This window comes from Fusarium coffeatum (assembly GCF_003316985.1).
Source record: "Fusarium coffeatum strain FIESC_28 chromosome Unknown BRIP53273_contig_88, whole genome shotgun sequence".
Classification (NCBI taxonomy): domain Eukaryota; kingdom Fungi; phylum Ascomycota; class Sordariomycetes; order Hypocreales; family Nectriaceae; genus Fusarium; species Fusarium coffeatum.
In genome coordinates, this window is record NW_022157883.1 from 126,229 (window position 1) to 142,526 (window position 16,298).

General features: G+C 49.6%; 3 protein-coding genes across 3 annotated transcripts; 1 reads left to right on the forward strand and 2 right to left on the reverse strand.

The window, feature by feature from the left end:
- Nucleotides 1-177: 177 nt before the first annotated feature.
- On the forward strand, nt 178-2,913 carry FIESC28_04356 (uncharacterized protein; the record flags this gene model as incomplete). The annotated part of the gene is made up of 5 exons (XM_031158503.1): nt 178-190; nt 271-332; nt 488-519; nt 615-2,577; nt 2,635-2,913. 5 exons carry the CDS (start codon nt 178-180, stop codon nt 2,911-2,913), a joined length of 2,349 nt encoding a protein of 782 aa, XP_031017448.1.
- A 926-nt stretch (nt 2,914-3,839) lies between these two features.
- On the reverse strand, nt 3,840-7,171 carry FIESC28_04357 (uncharacterized protein; the record flags this gene model as incomplete). The annotated part of the gene is made up of 4 exons (XM_031158504.1): nt 3,840-4,083; nt 4,136-6,096; nt 6,150-6,656; nt 6,728-7,171. The coding sequence occupies 4 exons, from the start codon at nt 7,169-7,171 to the stop codon at nt 3,840-3,842; spliced, it is 3,156 nt and encodes a 1,051-aa protein (XP_031017449.1).
- Nucleotides 7,172-8,065: 894 nt separating this feature from the next.
- Nucleotides 8,066-12,439, reverse strand: FIESC28_04358 (uncharacterized protein; the record flags this gene model as incomplete). The annotated part of the gene is made up of 5 exons (XM_031158505.1): nt 8,066-9,879; nt 9,935-10,171; nt 10,549-10,816; nt 10,870-11,985; nt 12,209-12,439. 5 exons carry the CDS (start codon nt 12,437-12,439, stop codon nt 8,066-8,068), a joined length of 3,666 nt encoding a protein of 1,221 aa, XP_031017450.1.
- Nucleotides 12,440-16,298: the final 3,859 nt, after the last annotated feature.

Below are 16,298 nucleotides of genomic sequence, written 5' to 3' on the forward strand. Positions count from 1 at the left end.
ACCTTACCTTACTCTTCCCCTCCATATTCTCACGATCTTCTCTCTATATTCCGCCTCTTTGCGATCCCTTTTCCTTTTCCCCTTCTGAGCTATCTTTCGAATCGCTCAGCTATATCCCCCCCTCTTCTCTTTTTACCTTAATATCGTGTCTCGGGGCAAACCCCACCAGTCGAAATCATGAGTGTCGTTGGTAAGTTACCTTTCAACCAGCCCGTTGCGGTTGTATGAATAGCCGTCGCTACAAGACAACAAACTGACATTTGCTTATAGGAATCGATTTCGGAACCCTCAAGACCGTCATTGCCATCGCCCGAAACCGTGGCGTCGACGTTGTGCGTATACCCTCATTGTCTATTCCCCCGCTATCTATCTATCTCAACCGACCGCCCTACCCCTCCATACTCGTCGACCACCGCCCTGCTCATATACCTCGATGAGATAGACGGATAATGCTGCTGAAGCTTGTTGCTGACTCTGTCCTTTTTAGGTCACCAATGAAGTCTCAAACCGCGCAACTCCGTATGTCATCCCCTCTTGTTTGACCGCGTCGCTTGTCGCGCATACTCGAGCAACCCCACCATCGTTGTAGAAGATTCATACTAACAGCTTCACAGTTCTTTGGTAGGATTCGGACCTAAGTCTCGCTACCTCGGTGAGGCCGCCAAGACCCAAGAGATCTCCAACCTCAAGAACACCGTCAGCTCTCTGAAGCGACTTGCTGGCCGAGCATTCAACGATACCGATATTGCGATTGAGCAGCAATATGTTACCGCTCCTCTGGTCGATGTTAACGGCCAGGTCGGTGCTGAGGTTAACTACCTTGGCAAGAAGGAGAAGTTCACAGCTACCCAGTTGGTTGGCATGTACTTGAGCAAGATCAAGCACACCGCCGGTGCCGAGCTCAAGCTACCTGTTCAAGATGTTTGCATGAGTGTCCCTCCTTGGTTCACTGATGTCCAGCGCCGCGCTCTTATCGATGCTGCCGAGATTGCTGGACTCCGTGTCCTGCGCCTCATCAACGACGGCACTGCTGCCGCTCTTGGCTGGGGTATCACAAAGCTCGACCTGCCCGCTCCTGAGGAGAAGCCTCGCCGAGTCTGCTTCGTCGATATCGGCCACAGCAGCTACACTGTCTCTATCGTCGAGTTCAAGAAGGGTGAGCTCGCCGTCAAGGCTACTACATGGGACAAGGACTTCGGTGGCCGAGACTTCGACCGCGCTCTCGTCGAGCACCTCGCCAAGGAGTTCAAGGGCAAGTACAAGGTCGACATCATGACTCACGGCCGTGCCCTCGCCCGTACCATTGCCGCCGCCGAGAAGACCAAGAAGATTCTGTCTGCCAACCAGCAGGCCCCTGTCAACATCGAGTCGCTCATGAACGATATCGACGCTTCCGCCATGATCAGCCGACAGGAGTTCGAGGCTATGATCGAGCCCCTTCTTGAGCGAACTCACGTTCCCCTCGAGGAGGCTCTTTCTCAGGCCAAGCTTACCAAGGACGACATCGACGTTATCGAGGTTGTTGGTGGTGGCTCTCGTGTCCCTGCTCTCAAGGAGCGCATCCAGGCTTTCTTCGGTGGCAAGCCTCTGTCTTTCACTCTTAACGCCGACGAGGCTCTTGCCCGTGGTTCCGCTTTCAGCTGCGCCATTCTTTCCCCCGTTTTCCGTGTCCGAGACTTCTCTGTCCAGGACATCATCAGCTACCCCATCGAATTTGGCTGGGAGAAGGCCCCCGATATTCCTGATGAGGACACTAGCCTTACTGTCTTCAACAAGGGCAACGTTATGCCCTCCACTAAGATTCTCACATTCTACCGAAAGCAGCCCTTCGATCTCGAGGCGCGATATGCCCAGCCCGAGCTACTCCCTGGCAAGACCAACCCATGGATCGGCCGCTTCTCAGTCAAGAACGTCAAGGCTGATGGTAAGGACGACTTCATGATCTGCAAGCTCAAGGCCCGCGTCAACATTCACGGTGTCCTGAACGTCGAGACCGGCTACTATGTCGAGGAGGAAGAGGTTGAGGAGGAAATTGAGGACCCCGATGTGAGTTTGCCTGCGCCGTCCATGGCATCTAGTTTTTCTGTTTGTTCTGAGGATACGGCAACTGTATCGTCATCATCCTCGTCTGTTGGAGATGATAGTCGTGCCTATCCTGCGAAACGTCAGCGCGTCGACGATGACACGCCCAACTTTTCTCGTTCTGCTACTGCTGTCGCTGAAGATTTGGAACCTTCGATTTATGAACCCCGATCGCTAACAAAACTTTTCCCGAAGGCCATGGAAACCGATAAGGATGCCCCCAAGAAGACCCGCAAGGTCAAGAAGCAAGTCCGAAAGGGTGACCTGCCCATCTCCACCGGCAGTGCTTCATTGGACGATTCCACCAAGGCCGCCCTCCTCGAGAAGGAGTCTGCCATGGTCATGGAAGATAAGCTTGTCGCCGACACCGACGAGAAGAAGAACGAGCTCGAGGCCTACATCTACGACCTCCGTGCCAAGCTCGACGAGCAGTACTCTGAGTTCGCCAGCGATGAGGAGAAGGAGACTATCAAGGCTAAGCTTGAGGCCACCGAGGTATGTCCAAGACTGTACAACGATTATATGCTTGATTGATTCTAACTTGAATTGTAGGACTGGCTGTACGAGGAGGGCGAGGATACCACTAAGGGTGTGTACGTTGCCAAGATCGACGAGATTCGTGCCATGGCTGGCCCCATCGTTCAGCGCCACTTTGAGAAAGTCGAGTCCGAGCGACAAGCTGCTTTGGAGAAAGCCGAGGCCGAACGGGCTGCGAAGAAGGCTGAGGAGGATGCTCGTAAGGCTGCAGAGGCCGAGAAGGCCAACCCCGACGCAGAGATGAAGGATGCCGATGCTCCACAAGAGACTGAAGGCACAGCCGACCCCCAGTAAATTATGAACAAAGGGGCGCGGTGCATGATATGAATGACGTTAAAAAAGGATTACGAACGGATGTTGAAAAAAGAAAGGCCACCAGGATCGGAAGGAGAAGAGAGATAGAACATGCGATATGATTGCAAACGGCTTTGTTTTATTGGGAGAAGGAGGCCCGGATTATCATGACGGATATTATGTTACCCGAACGTTAGACCACTTTTTACACTTTTAAGTTAGTAGCTAGGATCCATACACTCGAGTTTGGTTCATGTTCTGATACTCTGTCTTTCTCTTTACCTTCTCAAAGTGACTTGAATAAAGAGCTTATTGCAAGTGTGCAGACAACGGCAATCGCCAAGTTTCAGATTTTAAGTGCATGTTACTTCCTTGATGCTTCGGCTGTGCATCCTGCTCTATGGTTAGGCACAAGTATCTACATAAGTATGTTGGTAAAATCCTAAGATATCATCTATGCCCTCTATTTGACCAGGCAGTACGAGGTGCCGCATGTGCGGACAACCATGTTATCGAATGAATGACAGAAGAAAAGACAGACGGTGACAACCACGGCGAAAATGTGAATTTCAACTTTGATTTGAATTAAATCTTCGTTCTATATGGCTACTTTGGTGAAGAAACCCTTTATTCCTTAACCATACGAGCCCTCAGCCATTTTTGTTCTCCGGAAAATGCAAGCCACTACAAAAGACTATAAACTTCAAACAGGATGGACGCAATTTCTTTTCCGATGTTCCCCTTCAAAATGCAGTAAGGGACTCGTACCGTTCTCCTCCAACAGGGAGCTGGCTTGACCCTGCCTCCACTTTGTTTGACTGTGGGAATATTCATGAGTGCAGGGCAAAGCCAAACTCCCGGCGCCGATAATGGTGAGAACTTTCACAACCGCCGAGCTCAGAGTTTCTTGTACATCCGATTGCTTATTAAACGTCGAACAAGGGCTTGAGCTTGATGATCAGCTGCCACTCCTCGTTGCTGACTTCCTTACGGTAGTACTCCTTGAGAGTGTCGATACTGGCTCGTGAAATCAAACTGTACAGTGTCTCCTCTTCTTCAAGGTGACGGCCGTACATAGGTTGTGAGCCGCCCATCTCGATCTTGATAGCGACTGAAGGTTCCTTCTTCTTGCACACAGGGATCTGCTTGTGCTCTCGCTCGATTGAAGTACTGTGAAATGTTAATAGGGGGTTCGACATAGAAGAATCAGGATAATACTTACACTCTACCCAGCTTGATGACTTCCTTGGCGCCAGTTGTGGGGTTAGTTCTAACGGCAGCAACAGGGCAGTTAAGTCGCAGTGAACCCTCGGTAACATCCACACCGATGACGATGGGGTCGTTCTTGTTGAAAACCTTGACGGGCTTAAGGACACAAGGGAAAACAGCAAGCATCTTGGATTCCTCCTTCTTCTTCTCGAGCTGCTCATCCATATGCTTGGTGAAGGCATCGAACAGATGGTAAATGATATCAGCTGTGAAAATCTTGACACCCTGGTCCTCGGCGTACTGCTGTGCTTCCTTATCGACCTTGACATCGAAACACAACATGATGGCATAATCAGGAGCCTTCTCCAGCATGACACCACACTGCATGACATCACGCTTGTAGACTGGTCCAATACCAACGTTGGCAACAGGAATCTTGCAGTCCTTGAGGAAATCCAGCAGAGCCTCGAGCGAACCCAGAGTTGAGGCTTGGACACTGACACCACGACCAGACTTCTCGACACGGTTGAACAGAACAGCAAGATCTGACTCTACCTCATCCTCGATATCATCCTCATCATCATCGGGGCCAACAACCATCAGACGAGAACCAGCAATGGCACCCTCAAGGCCAGGAGCACTGATCTTTACACCCAGAGCAGCCTTGACCTCCTTGTTGTGGACATATGCTGACTTGAGACGAAGTTCTCGCAGAGGAGCTGGTGTGAGCAGTGCCCTGATATTTGTCTTGATGGCTCCCTCTGTACCGCACAGTACAATGCGATCACCTTCCCGAAGGATACCGTTAGAGAGAACAACATCGATGGTCATACCGAAACCTTCGATGGCCTTGACTTCGAGGACAGTAGCCTGAACCTCGGAAAGGTACATGAGAGAACCAACCATGCGCTCTTGAGTGAGCTGGACGATCAGCTTCAGCATGTCGGGGACACCCTCACCAGTGTGCGCTGAAGTAGGCACAAGTGAGACGTACTTGGACATGGACTTGTTCTGGTAGAAGAGCTCAGAGTTGAAACCCTGCTCGGCGAACGCAACCTTTGTCTTCTCAAGACGAGTCTCAAATTCGTTACGGACAGCCTTGCTCTGAAGGGCCAGACTGTCTTGGAAACCGTTGTTGGCAACCTGCTTCCAGCCGTAAAGACGATCAATCTTGTTGAGGGCGACAATGAAAGGAGTCTTGCGCTCTCTCAACATACGCATAGACTCAAGCGTCTGGGGCTCAAGACCGTGCATGATATCGACGACCAGAATAGCAATGTTACAAAGCGAAGAACCACGAGATCGGAGGTTGGAGAAAGACTCGTGACCAGGGGTATCGATAACAAGAAGACCAGGAACCTTGTACTCGAACTTGCCGTCCTGGTTGACAACAGCTGTCTTCTGCTTGATGGCTTCGAGAGGGAAGTATGTCGCACCAATCTGCTGAGTAATACCACCAGCTTCACCCTCCTGAACATTGGTCTGTCGAATCTTGTCGAGGAGCTTGGTCTTTCCGGTATCGACGTGACCAAGAATACAGCAAATTGGTGATCGCAGGTTGTCTTCGGATCGGGCAGCCAGAGCGGCCTGGTGAGCCTTCTCGCGGCGCTCGGCAGCCTCTCGCTTTCGCTTCTCCTCGGCGAGTTGTGCGGCTGTGGCCTCTTCATCATCGGAGGATTCTTCTTCAGAATCGTCCTCGGCAGACTCATCTTGTGTCTTGCCGTTCTCCTTCTCCTTTCCGGCCTCCTCGTTGTCAGAGTCAGCATCCCAGCTGTCCTTGACATCGCCATCAGAGGCAGCAGCAGCCTCCCAGTCATCTTCGATGTCGCTCTCGGCGGCCTTCTTCTCGGCGGCAGCCTTGGCATCAGCCTCGGCCTTCTCGCGAGCAGCTTTCTCCTCGGCATCCTTCAGGGCCTTTTCGGCTTCTTGGCGCGCTCGCTCGGCAGCTTCAGCAAGAGCCTTCTCCTCATCGATCTGGAAACAGTTAGTATGCACTAGTGTGTCAATCGCATATCGTGAGTTTGTACCTTCTGTTGGCCACGGCCCTTCTTTCTCTTTGTATCCACAGGCTTGCTCTTCTTTTCGGCAGCCTCAGCAGGACCAACTTGGATACCAGCAGCCAACATCTGTTGGAGCTTTCGCTCATTTCTGGCTTTCTCCTCCTTTTGGGCCTTGGTCATGTACTTGCCCTCCTTCTTGAGCTGCTCAATGCGCTCCTTTTCCTTCTGCTTCTTCAAAGCCCTGGCCTCTTCTCGCTTCTTCTCTTCCTCGGCAGCGAGGCGATCCTCCTCCTCAGCCTGAGCTTTAGCCTCTTCATCAGCTCGAGCAGCTTCTTCACGTTGGCGCTTGAGCTCCTCCTGCTGCTTCTGAAGCTTGGCAAGATGGGCGGGAAGCTTCTTCTTCTTTCCTCCAGCAGCCTCAGGCTCCGGGGTGGCCGCGGCAGGGGCAGCCTCTTGTTTCTCCTCGACGGCTTCGGGCTTTGCAGGCTCGGCCTTGGGAGGAGCAGCAGCACCACCCTTCTTCTTGGCGGCGGCCTGACAGATGGTTGTTAGCGATTTGTATGTTCAAGTGAGCGGTGCTAGAAAGCATCTGTAGTAGCACATACCTGCTCCTTCTTTCGCTGCTTCTCACGCTCCTTCTTCAACTTCTCCTTCTCGGCCTTGGTCAACATACGACCACCATCGGCATCATCTCCGGCGGCAGCAGGCTCGGGCTTCTTAGCAGCCTGCTTGTTCTGCTTGCCACCCTTGCCCTTCTTCTCTGGCATGGCGAACTCATCGTCAATGTTGGCCTCGACGGGTGCTTGAGCAGGGGGCTCTTCGACAACAGGCTCGGGAGCAGGCTCAGGCTCGGTAATGCCCTTCTTCTTGCGCTTCTCTTTGTTCTTGCGCAGAGTAGCCATCAGTCCACCAGCACCACCCTCGTCATCGTCGTTGGCGTCACCATCAGCACCGTTGGTATCGGCAGCGGGCGGGGCAATACTCTCGCCCAACTCGGCCTCCCAGTCGTCCTGCTGGTTCTTCTTGTTTCCCTTCTTCTTGGGCGGCATCTCGGCGGTTGGCTGATCGGCTAAGTGAAAGTCGAGATACGGTCGTCGAAACTGGTGGATGAACCAGATGTATTTCTAAAAGTCTTGGGGGAGGCGAAATACCTGAACCCAAAAATTAAAATACAAAAAAAAAGGTGCCAAACGAACAAGGCAACCAAATGCTCGCTCTTGGTCTCTCTTCACACACACACAGAAGAGCGCCTGGATGGTCAGGTTGGAGTGTGAAAGGTAAGTGGGTTGGGTCAACTGCGCTGCACAAGTTTAAGGCGGGGCAATCCAGCGGGGAACCACTGTAACATCACAACCTGATCCAATACTGTACAATACAAGGCTTATTGTGGCGAATCTTAACGTCCATTGTTGGTGTTTAGTAGATGAGAATTTACACAGTAAAATGCATTGCTTAGTTTATGCCATATATATTCAGCCTTGAGTAATCAACCAGGGGTTTCCCCTTAGAGAGAAGTTCGCTATCATGATCTTTCCTTCCAAACTGAAACACCGTTGACAATATTTTAAGCCGCCTCAGCCTCTGATGCAGTGCGGGGCAGTAGAAAAATAAAACAGGAATCGTTTATTTTGTGAATTCACTATATTATGTAAGCCCCCGTTACTACGATCTGAGAATAGCCTCTAGGCAATCTTTTGGCTGGCAGCAAGATTGTCCTTTAAGTGAGGCTCAGGATGCTAGAATAAAATAATGAATAATTGCCGAAGTTCGCCTAGGTTCCTTCGTTCTCTGTGATCTTAACGGCAAGGTACTGGGTCAGACTTGACAAATTTTATAGATAATTGTCCTTGAAACTCTTTTGTATGTATACCCAAATGATGCAAGTTTGTAATATAGCTTTGAAGCTGCCTTGAGCGAGACCTTTCTCGTGTCTCCTTTTTAAATCAGATTGCTGGGGCCAGAACATACTCAAGTATCTTGTAGCCCAGCTCAATGTACTTCTCTTGTCCCTCAGCACCGCTGTCCCGGAAACCCTCTGTATGTATGCCTTCTTCGATGCCGTCCAGATACTCGCAAAATAGGTCGATGCCATCGCCAATGGACACAAGGCTTTTCAGTGCACGTAAGTCAAAACAACGTTTGAGTAAGTCACCGTCGATGTGCATCATATCTGGGTAAGGTTGAGGCTCCAGTTCTAGATCCAAATCGAGATCCATGCCATTACCTGTTGATGGCTGATTGTTGCGTGTAAAGGGGCATACGTTCGGATTATGATATGCCAAATTCTGTATCAGTCGAAGGAAACGCCACAGGTCCGTCCCAATGAGGGAGAAATGTTGAAGTGATCCATCCAGGGATACGCCTAGAACTTCGGCTTGATCAGTCGTGCCAAACAGTGTATCGTACTGCCGTTGACGATCGACTTCCAGCCAGAAAGGCCGCGTGTGGCCCTTGCGGAATCTTCTGATTGATGTGGGCAAGGTGCCTTCAAAAACAATCTCGAATTCCTTATTGCGTTGGCCCCAAGGAATCCAGACTCCAGCAAGGCCAGCTTGCGAAGTGGATATCACATTCACAGGCCACTTGCCCAGTTGTTCTTCAGTATCTCCCATTTCGATCGCATGCCCTGTGTACCGCGTTATCTGGTCGCTGTGTATGACGGACGCCTGAGTTTCCTCTGATCCCACCTCAAGGTCAATAACTTGTAGAGAGTGCTGCGCAGTCAATGCGCAGACTTTGCTGCCTTCAACCCGAAGTGACGTAGCTGGTGAGTCCAACTTGATTTGCTTCATCGGTTTGAGTTTCTTTTCTGTGAGATCAAGGACTTCCCAATGTAGAACCTTGCCAACGCAGAATAGAAGACCCACGGCATCTCCAACAACCGCATAAATTGGCTCTGTAAAGCCCTTCTTCTTGTACCTGGTCCAGTATTGTAATTGTCTCGTTGGTCCATCGGCACCCTCGACTTCTTGTGCCTTCACAGACACAATCATCAACCGACCATGCTGGGTGGTCACAATGATGAATGGAAATGTTTTTCCATCTTTGACATAGAACCACTCGCATAGCCCAAAGATCCTATCTCCTGGATGTCCTAAGCCCGAGATGAAATCAGACGGCTGCCTGTCTTTGTTAGCCGCAGCTGAAATGTTGGCCCCTGTGTCCGGATCGATGAAAGAAAGTGTTGGGCGGTCATCTTTCAAATGTGCGACCACCAATGCCTTCCATTGTTTAGAGTAGATAACACGCGTTGGTGTTCCATCCAGCGGGATGCTGCGAGGGACTGGGCCGACATGAGGCCAGATATCCACGAGAAGAATTCGCGTCCCAGATAGCAACATGAGAGACATGTGCCGGTGGTAGCCAGAAAGGCTATGTTCGAGACAAAACGCAGAGTGAATGGGTGGCGATGGCATTGATTGCTCGTTAGAGTCGGTTGCCAAGATTTGATTCTTGGTGTGAAATTTGGTGGTCGTTCCCGAAAAGCCGGTCATAACTGATAAGGTGTTGTCGCAGCAAACGAAGGCAGCATGGCTTCCGTCGAATGGACCAGATGCCCCAAATACGTTGGTAGGTGACAAACCGATCTGCTCGACTGTGAAAGAGCTATGCTCCAGACCATCTTCTGAAAGGTGGACAGTCACAAGGTGACCGGTTCTGGTGCCCAGCAATAAAATGGTCTTGTCGGAGGTGTCGGCGATTGCATGCACACTTGTGAATGCTTCCACCTGGAAGAGAGTTTGCTGCTCGGTGGTATCTTGTGGATTATTAGCATAAGCGGCGTGGTTCGGCCATCGAAATACTGAACCTACCAAGGTGCGGTTGCGGAGCCTTGCTGCACAACTCTCGACCATCCAAGGAATATATTGTTAAGTAGGGCATGCCATCTCCAACAGAGCCTACCGCAATACATATCTTGAGTGATGTCTTAAAGAGACCCAAGCATGTTACTTCCCCCTTGGCATCAAATGAAGTTACATGCGATAGATTCATCTGGTCAACTCGCAAAACATCTAGCCGCGATGCTTGGGAATCATGCGAAGATAGCACTATCGTGTCGTCAAAGCAGTACGCATGGTCCGCGACTAGAGAGATCTTCCCACAAACTTCTTCATGGTTGTGTCTCGAACTACGTACTGTTAGCTTTTCCATATCTGCAGATGTTTCCTTTAATCGTGTGCTGACCTCTGAAAGGGCGCGATGAAGCTTGTACATGTTTCGCTGATCTGTATAATCGTCCCTTGATCATTCTGAATCGCTGAGATTGTTCGCGATGAAGTATCAAATGGGCAAGCATCTGGAGACAAAGCACTGGCGTTGCTCAGATCACCAGGGAAATAAAGCACGTCTGAGGAATGCGGCAACGATAGTACAGCATAGAACCCTCTCTCCCCTTGGCTTTCCATTGGAAACATCCACGACTGACGAACAGGCTGATCGTAATCAAATTCGAGACCAATTCTTGCCTGAATTCCCCATCTCAACTCTGTCAGACTCGACCGAGGTCCTCGGCCGGAAGTACAAAAGACACGGTCCTTCTGTCTCATGTTTGTAGAGGATTTGCGCCTTGCCGAAGGCTCTTTATGTGCACTACCGCTTGCCCATGAAAGATTCGTATCGGTGGTGGCGAGGTCTACAACGGGTGACCAGTTCGGTATAGTACTAACTTGCTGAGGATCGCCGCGGGCTTCAATCTAGAGCATGTGAGCGTTGTCCAAGCGTTGTCCACAAGGAGAGAATCGAATACCTTCCAAATACCCCCTGGGCCTGACTCTCCACCAACCACAAGTACATCTGAAAAGACATCGTATGCCGTAGCGAAAGCAGTCGTAATATTCGTATTGATCGTTCCAACGTTAATCACCGAAGGGACCAGAGCCATTGCATCAATTTCTATGTGTGCAATGACACCATCTTCGCGAGCCAGGTAGATAGTGTCCATCTTTTCCTGCCATGAACTAAGTCTGAATGGCCTTGACCAAGCCGTCCAGAGGGGTTCAGAGGCTCCATGATGCAAGTCGGTTTGCCCGGGAGAGTGAGTCTCGATAGTGTCGAATAGCGTTTGTCCAGTAAATGCATTTTTGACAATGCCAATACAGTTTTCCGAGACCGCAAAAAAGGCAGTGTTGAGTTTCAGTGGAATGATCATCAGGGGCATTCGATGCTCTCTAGGTAGAGGGGTTCCCTTCTCTGACCGAAAGACGCCGGTAAGCTCATCACCAAGTTCCCAGTCGTAGACTACCATGCGAGAGACATGGGCCTGCTTGCTGGCTTCACGCCGGATGATAATTAGAAGGAGGATGATATGATAGTCATCCTCGGGTCGTGGATGCAAGAATTCCATCTTATGTATGACGCCCTGTGTCGTCCGGATTCGAATCGATTTGACAGGGTCAAAAGATCCGTGATTTCGGAATTGCGAATCCATGGCTGCAAGTGACTCTAACTCGTAAATAACAAACGCCCCTTGTGCAGATCCGGCAGCCATGTATCGAGAAGACGGGTCAATAGAAAGATGGTATCCAAGAAATTGTAGGTTTTTAGGGCTCTCGTACTTTGTTGTCACAAATTCGAGCGTACCGTCCGCGCGCTCTCGAATAAATAGGAAAATCGCATCTCCGGTCTCGAGCATCAGCACCAGTAGTTGTGGTGGTAACGTATGATGTACATCGGTTTGGTACGCTCTAGCATCGTCCTGCATGGCAACGTCAGGGTCTTCTACCTTGGTTATACCAACACATGTGCCATCAGGCGGCGCCCCGAGGACAATTGCGTTGCGAATCCGCGTGCCAAAATCAGCTTTTCGTATAACCTCATGAACTTGCCCATCTTCACGGAGTTCACTTATTTGTACGAAACGATCCTAAAATAGTTAGCAAATAGGCCAATCGTAAGCATAGGCCTTAACAGGCGACATTAAAGTTGCCCTTCAGAAGTTGGCGGTCGAGACTTGCACTCAAGTATGTACACAGATCAACCATAGCAGCAGGAACGTGACACGCTTTATCCTGCCAATCACTTGACTATTTGCAAATGGAAGATTTGGCGCATGCTGGCTTTTGTTTCCATAAAAGGATGAGACTTACCCCAATAAACGCAAGGTCGTTGTGGGAGCGCGACCGCAACCAAACCGGAAGAACCCAATGGACAACCGGGCTCTCTATAATAGTTCTAGAAAGGATGCCGCAAGCCGGCCTTTGGGTATGGAGGTCGGAGGTGATTCTGGGTACAGAAGAAGAGGCCTTTAAAGCATCTTGGAAACTGACTGTCTGCGTCACCCACTCGCCATCTCTAAGAACACTGCTCTGGAAAGCCATGCTGAACTCTTCATGGCATCAAAGAAACTAACAAAGCGTAGTCTGGGGTGGTTTCCCCAAACGAGTGTTCCGATGCCAATTGTTAAGGGTTCGAAGCTGAAGAGCGATAGACAAGATGACAAGTGACGGCTCCCGCGTGGAGCACTTGTGACGTTCCCGTAACAGACGATTTGCCGGGATATCAGGTAGTAAGGTCGGGACAGAGGAAGAAGAAAGCAGGCCGAGGTTCTTTCTAGTAAATTTGACAAATCGTTGGGTACGTCGCGTATGCAAGTACCCTGCTGTACAGCACTGGTACGGTCCGGTGGATGGCACCAGTCCAACCGCCAACTAATTTTGACGCCGCTGGAATCCGCCTAGCAACGGCCTATCGTTCGGACAAACCAGGGCCTGTTGAGCAATCTCGGGGTGAAAACTAGAAGAGATTGTCGGGAGTTCGACAAAGCCTCAGAGGTCGATTGTATTGAGGTACAGGTGCAGACAATGTATAAGTGGCGGAAGACTGTCAGAGATAGGATAGAATTACCTGCACTCGCTGCAATGCTGAGTAGAAGAGGCTTCCTTGGTAACCGAGCTGACCTAAGAAGGTGTTTGGATAAGATGTGGTGCTATTCAAGGGTCGAATGTCTTCTGCTTGAGCCAAAGAGCCATAAAGCTAATAGTCGATTGAATGGTCAACCGGAATGGCTCCGGGTCGGACTGAGTGGTCGATGTCCGCAGATGCTAGGTGCTTATTGACGACACCACGGGAATACGAGTATTGAAGGAAGCGTGAAGAGTGTAGAGTGTAGTACATCAACCTCGGGGGACGCTGATTATTGATCAGGGCAAGCTGTTGTTAGACAAGAGCGCCCAATCCGTGTCCAGATTGGCATTTGTGGCCCGCAAGATGAAGGGCAGATACAGATCAAGTCTGTTTCGTCTCGGAGGATAAAAATCGGAGCAAGCCACAGAGGACTGAGTCCGATGATCTGGTCTGACCTGACTTTGATCTGACCTGCGTTGGCGTTGGTTGAAAGCAAGTCGAACGAGAGAAGCATGAGGCTCCGAAGCTGAAGAGAAGCCTGAGGTAAGATCCACCTTTTCTGTGCATTTACCTAAGTGCTATCCGTACTTTAGCAGGTACCTGTTGAACGAGAGGTACCTAAAACATGGAACAATATTCCATCCCTACCGTAGGTGGTAATTAGGCGCAGATAGTAGTGGAGGTCGGATGTGATGGATGAATGTGATGGATCGATCCCCAGCAGCCCGGGGCGGATAGATTTTAGCGCCCCGCCGGACCCTAGCGCTTTTAGGCGGAGGGGGCCTACGAACAGTGGTTCTCCAGTACTAAGAATCATCCAATCCGTCTCTACACTGTTGGTGTAAGTGTAGGTCAAGTTGGGATTAATCCTTGTTCTATTCTGCAAGTTGCCTTCACCATGATGAGTCAACAGCCCGGTTTCACCCTAGCTATGTGCCTGGTCTATACCAACCAGCCCTATAGCAGGCTTCAACGGCGTGGGTTTCTGCGTCTGTCATCCTCGTATTGCCTCAAGGCCACCAATAAGACGGCAGTGCGAACATGATCTGAGCCTTGGGCGTGGTAGATGGGCAGGCATCCATTGTGTCCAGCCTACAAACTTAGTACAAAGTCGATTCAAGGCCAGACGTACGGAGTAGCAATGCAGAATATCTACTGTAGTACTCTGTAACAGGCAGAGAATGGAAGTGTCTCTGAGTTTAGTTTACCTAGCCCCCGACATAGCCTAAGTGGTCAGCCCTGGATCCCTGCACACAGCACGGAACAAGTTCGTTCATGGAGAAGAACCTCCTTAGCCTCCACTACCTTGACATACCTAGGCAACTTTGACGGGAACAAGGTAATCACCGATATAATTACAATGTCTTGCACGACGCAGTCTTACATGTAAAATTAATAAGATTTGGTCACGTCCAACCTGTTTCTACCTACTTACAACGCTGCGATAACGCTTTGTCTCTCTTTGTTCTTTTCTTTCTGCTTTTCCTTTCCTTGGGTATTAAAAGTGGCGTCCGAGAACCAGGGCGTCGGTAGAGCGGAGCGGCTCTTGTGTTTTAATACTCACTGTGCAGCCGAGTTAGTTATCGATCTACATGTACTGATGACTATGGCGATTCTGTTATGATTTGTGACGAAACTTGCTACTGTACTAACCTACCCAGGTATATTGTAATGGATACTAGAGAAGCTATACATAGATTATCAGCTCGCTACACTTTCGGCTAATAACATGGCATCCCGCCCATGTATACTTAACATCCATCACTCAAAAGTGCGAGACCTAACTAGTTCTGATCGATTAGACTAGCTCTTTCGCTGGGGACTAGATAGTCTGCTGCCAATATTGTTTGCATCTCGGATCTTGAAGATACCGAGTCCAACGGGATCTTAGTTGTTGTAGGGTTGGTCTGGACCGTCTTTGTGTCTTAACCTTTCTTTTTTTTCCCCAAGCCAACTCGAGTCCGATAACTCATTCTATGGTACTGCAGTGGGTATAGGTAGTAAGCCACGTTGCTTTTCTTTCTGTATATCCATCTACCCATTCTTGCATGTGTGCATTCGTTCAGCCCTGGAAAGCCATCGAGCCATTGGCCAATAAGGGGATAAGTACTGTCAGCTTGTTTCCTTTGCAATGTCGTTGAGATATTCTACAGAACAATAGACTGTAGTTTCATGTTATATTCTAACCTAGAAGTAAACAATTATGGTATGTGATCTATAGACAAAACCAAACATGCCCGGACTGTAAATATCAAGTGGGGCAGGCATTGTGCCTATATGGATATCAATCAATGGATACTACTGGGACCCGACACTAAGTAAGGGAACTAACGATTAGCCCCCATATCCAGAATCAAGGCAAAGGCTGAGAGGGAAAGTAAATGACTCAAGTTTTCATTGAGACACGTACAATTATGTACCTACCTTGATAACAATCTAGTACTTAGGTTAGTAGGTATGGCCCTGCTCTGTTTACGTGTCTCATGACACGAAGATCGTCGGTTGATGGCATAAGTCAAGGCCTGTTTCTCTGTGAAACGGGGCTCTCTTCCCTTGTGTAGCGCGAGCTGTCATTTATGCCAAGCCATCTCGGGGACTTTCTGATAGTAAACAACGTGCATAGAACTTGAAGCAATACAGGGGGTTGGATCGAGGATTACAGCTGTCGCATCGAGGACGTCTAATTACGATGACAAGCTTTAGACTCATGTATGAGGAATTATTACGACTGGCCGTCACCTACCTGCCAGAGAGAGTATGTACTTGTAAGCTCACGTGTACAGTATATTAGACAGGAACTTTGTGGTCATTGGCTGCAGGACTCTGACGTTGATTAGCAAATTCAAGGTAAGCCAGAGCTAGAAATGTGTTATGTCTCAAACAACCGCATGCCAACCTCACGCCACATTAGTCAAATCCCTTTCTTTGTCGTTCGTGTTTTGATCTTATGAGAACGGGTGCTTGGGGTTTATCAGTTGGCTACTGTGGAATAAGATGATACCTAGGTAGATATCTGTGATGGGCGAGTCACCCTAGAGCGAACTGCGATAGTTGCTATTCGTTCTGTTCTGTATCTTGACTTCCATCATTTGGTGAATGTCATTGGTAACCAAACAATGTGGCAGATCTTAGGTAACAAATAAAGCCTTGTCATTTATTTCAGTTACTGATGGAGGCATCAACTTTAAGTAACCGCAGGTATGTAATTAATGTTAGAAATGCCCGAACGTGGGGGATTCTCAGGCCCGTCCCGTTTAAGCCCGAGCAAAGTGGATACGTACCTTCTGGCTAGTGCCTAGCACCTAACAGCTGAGTGCCTGGAGGCTTCCATAC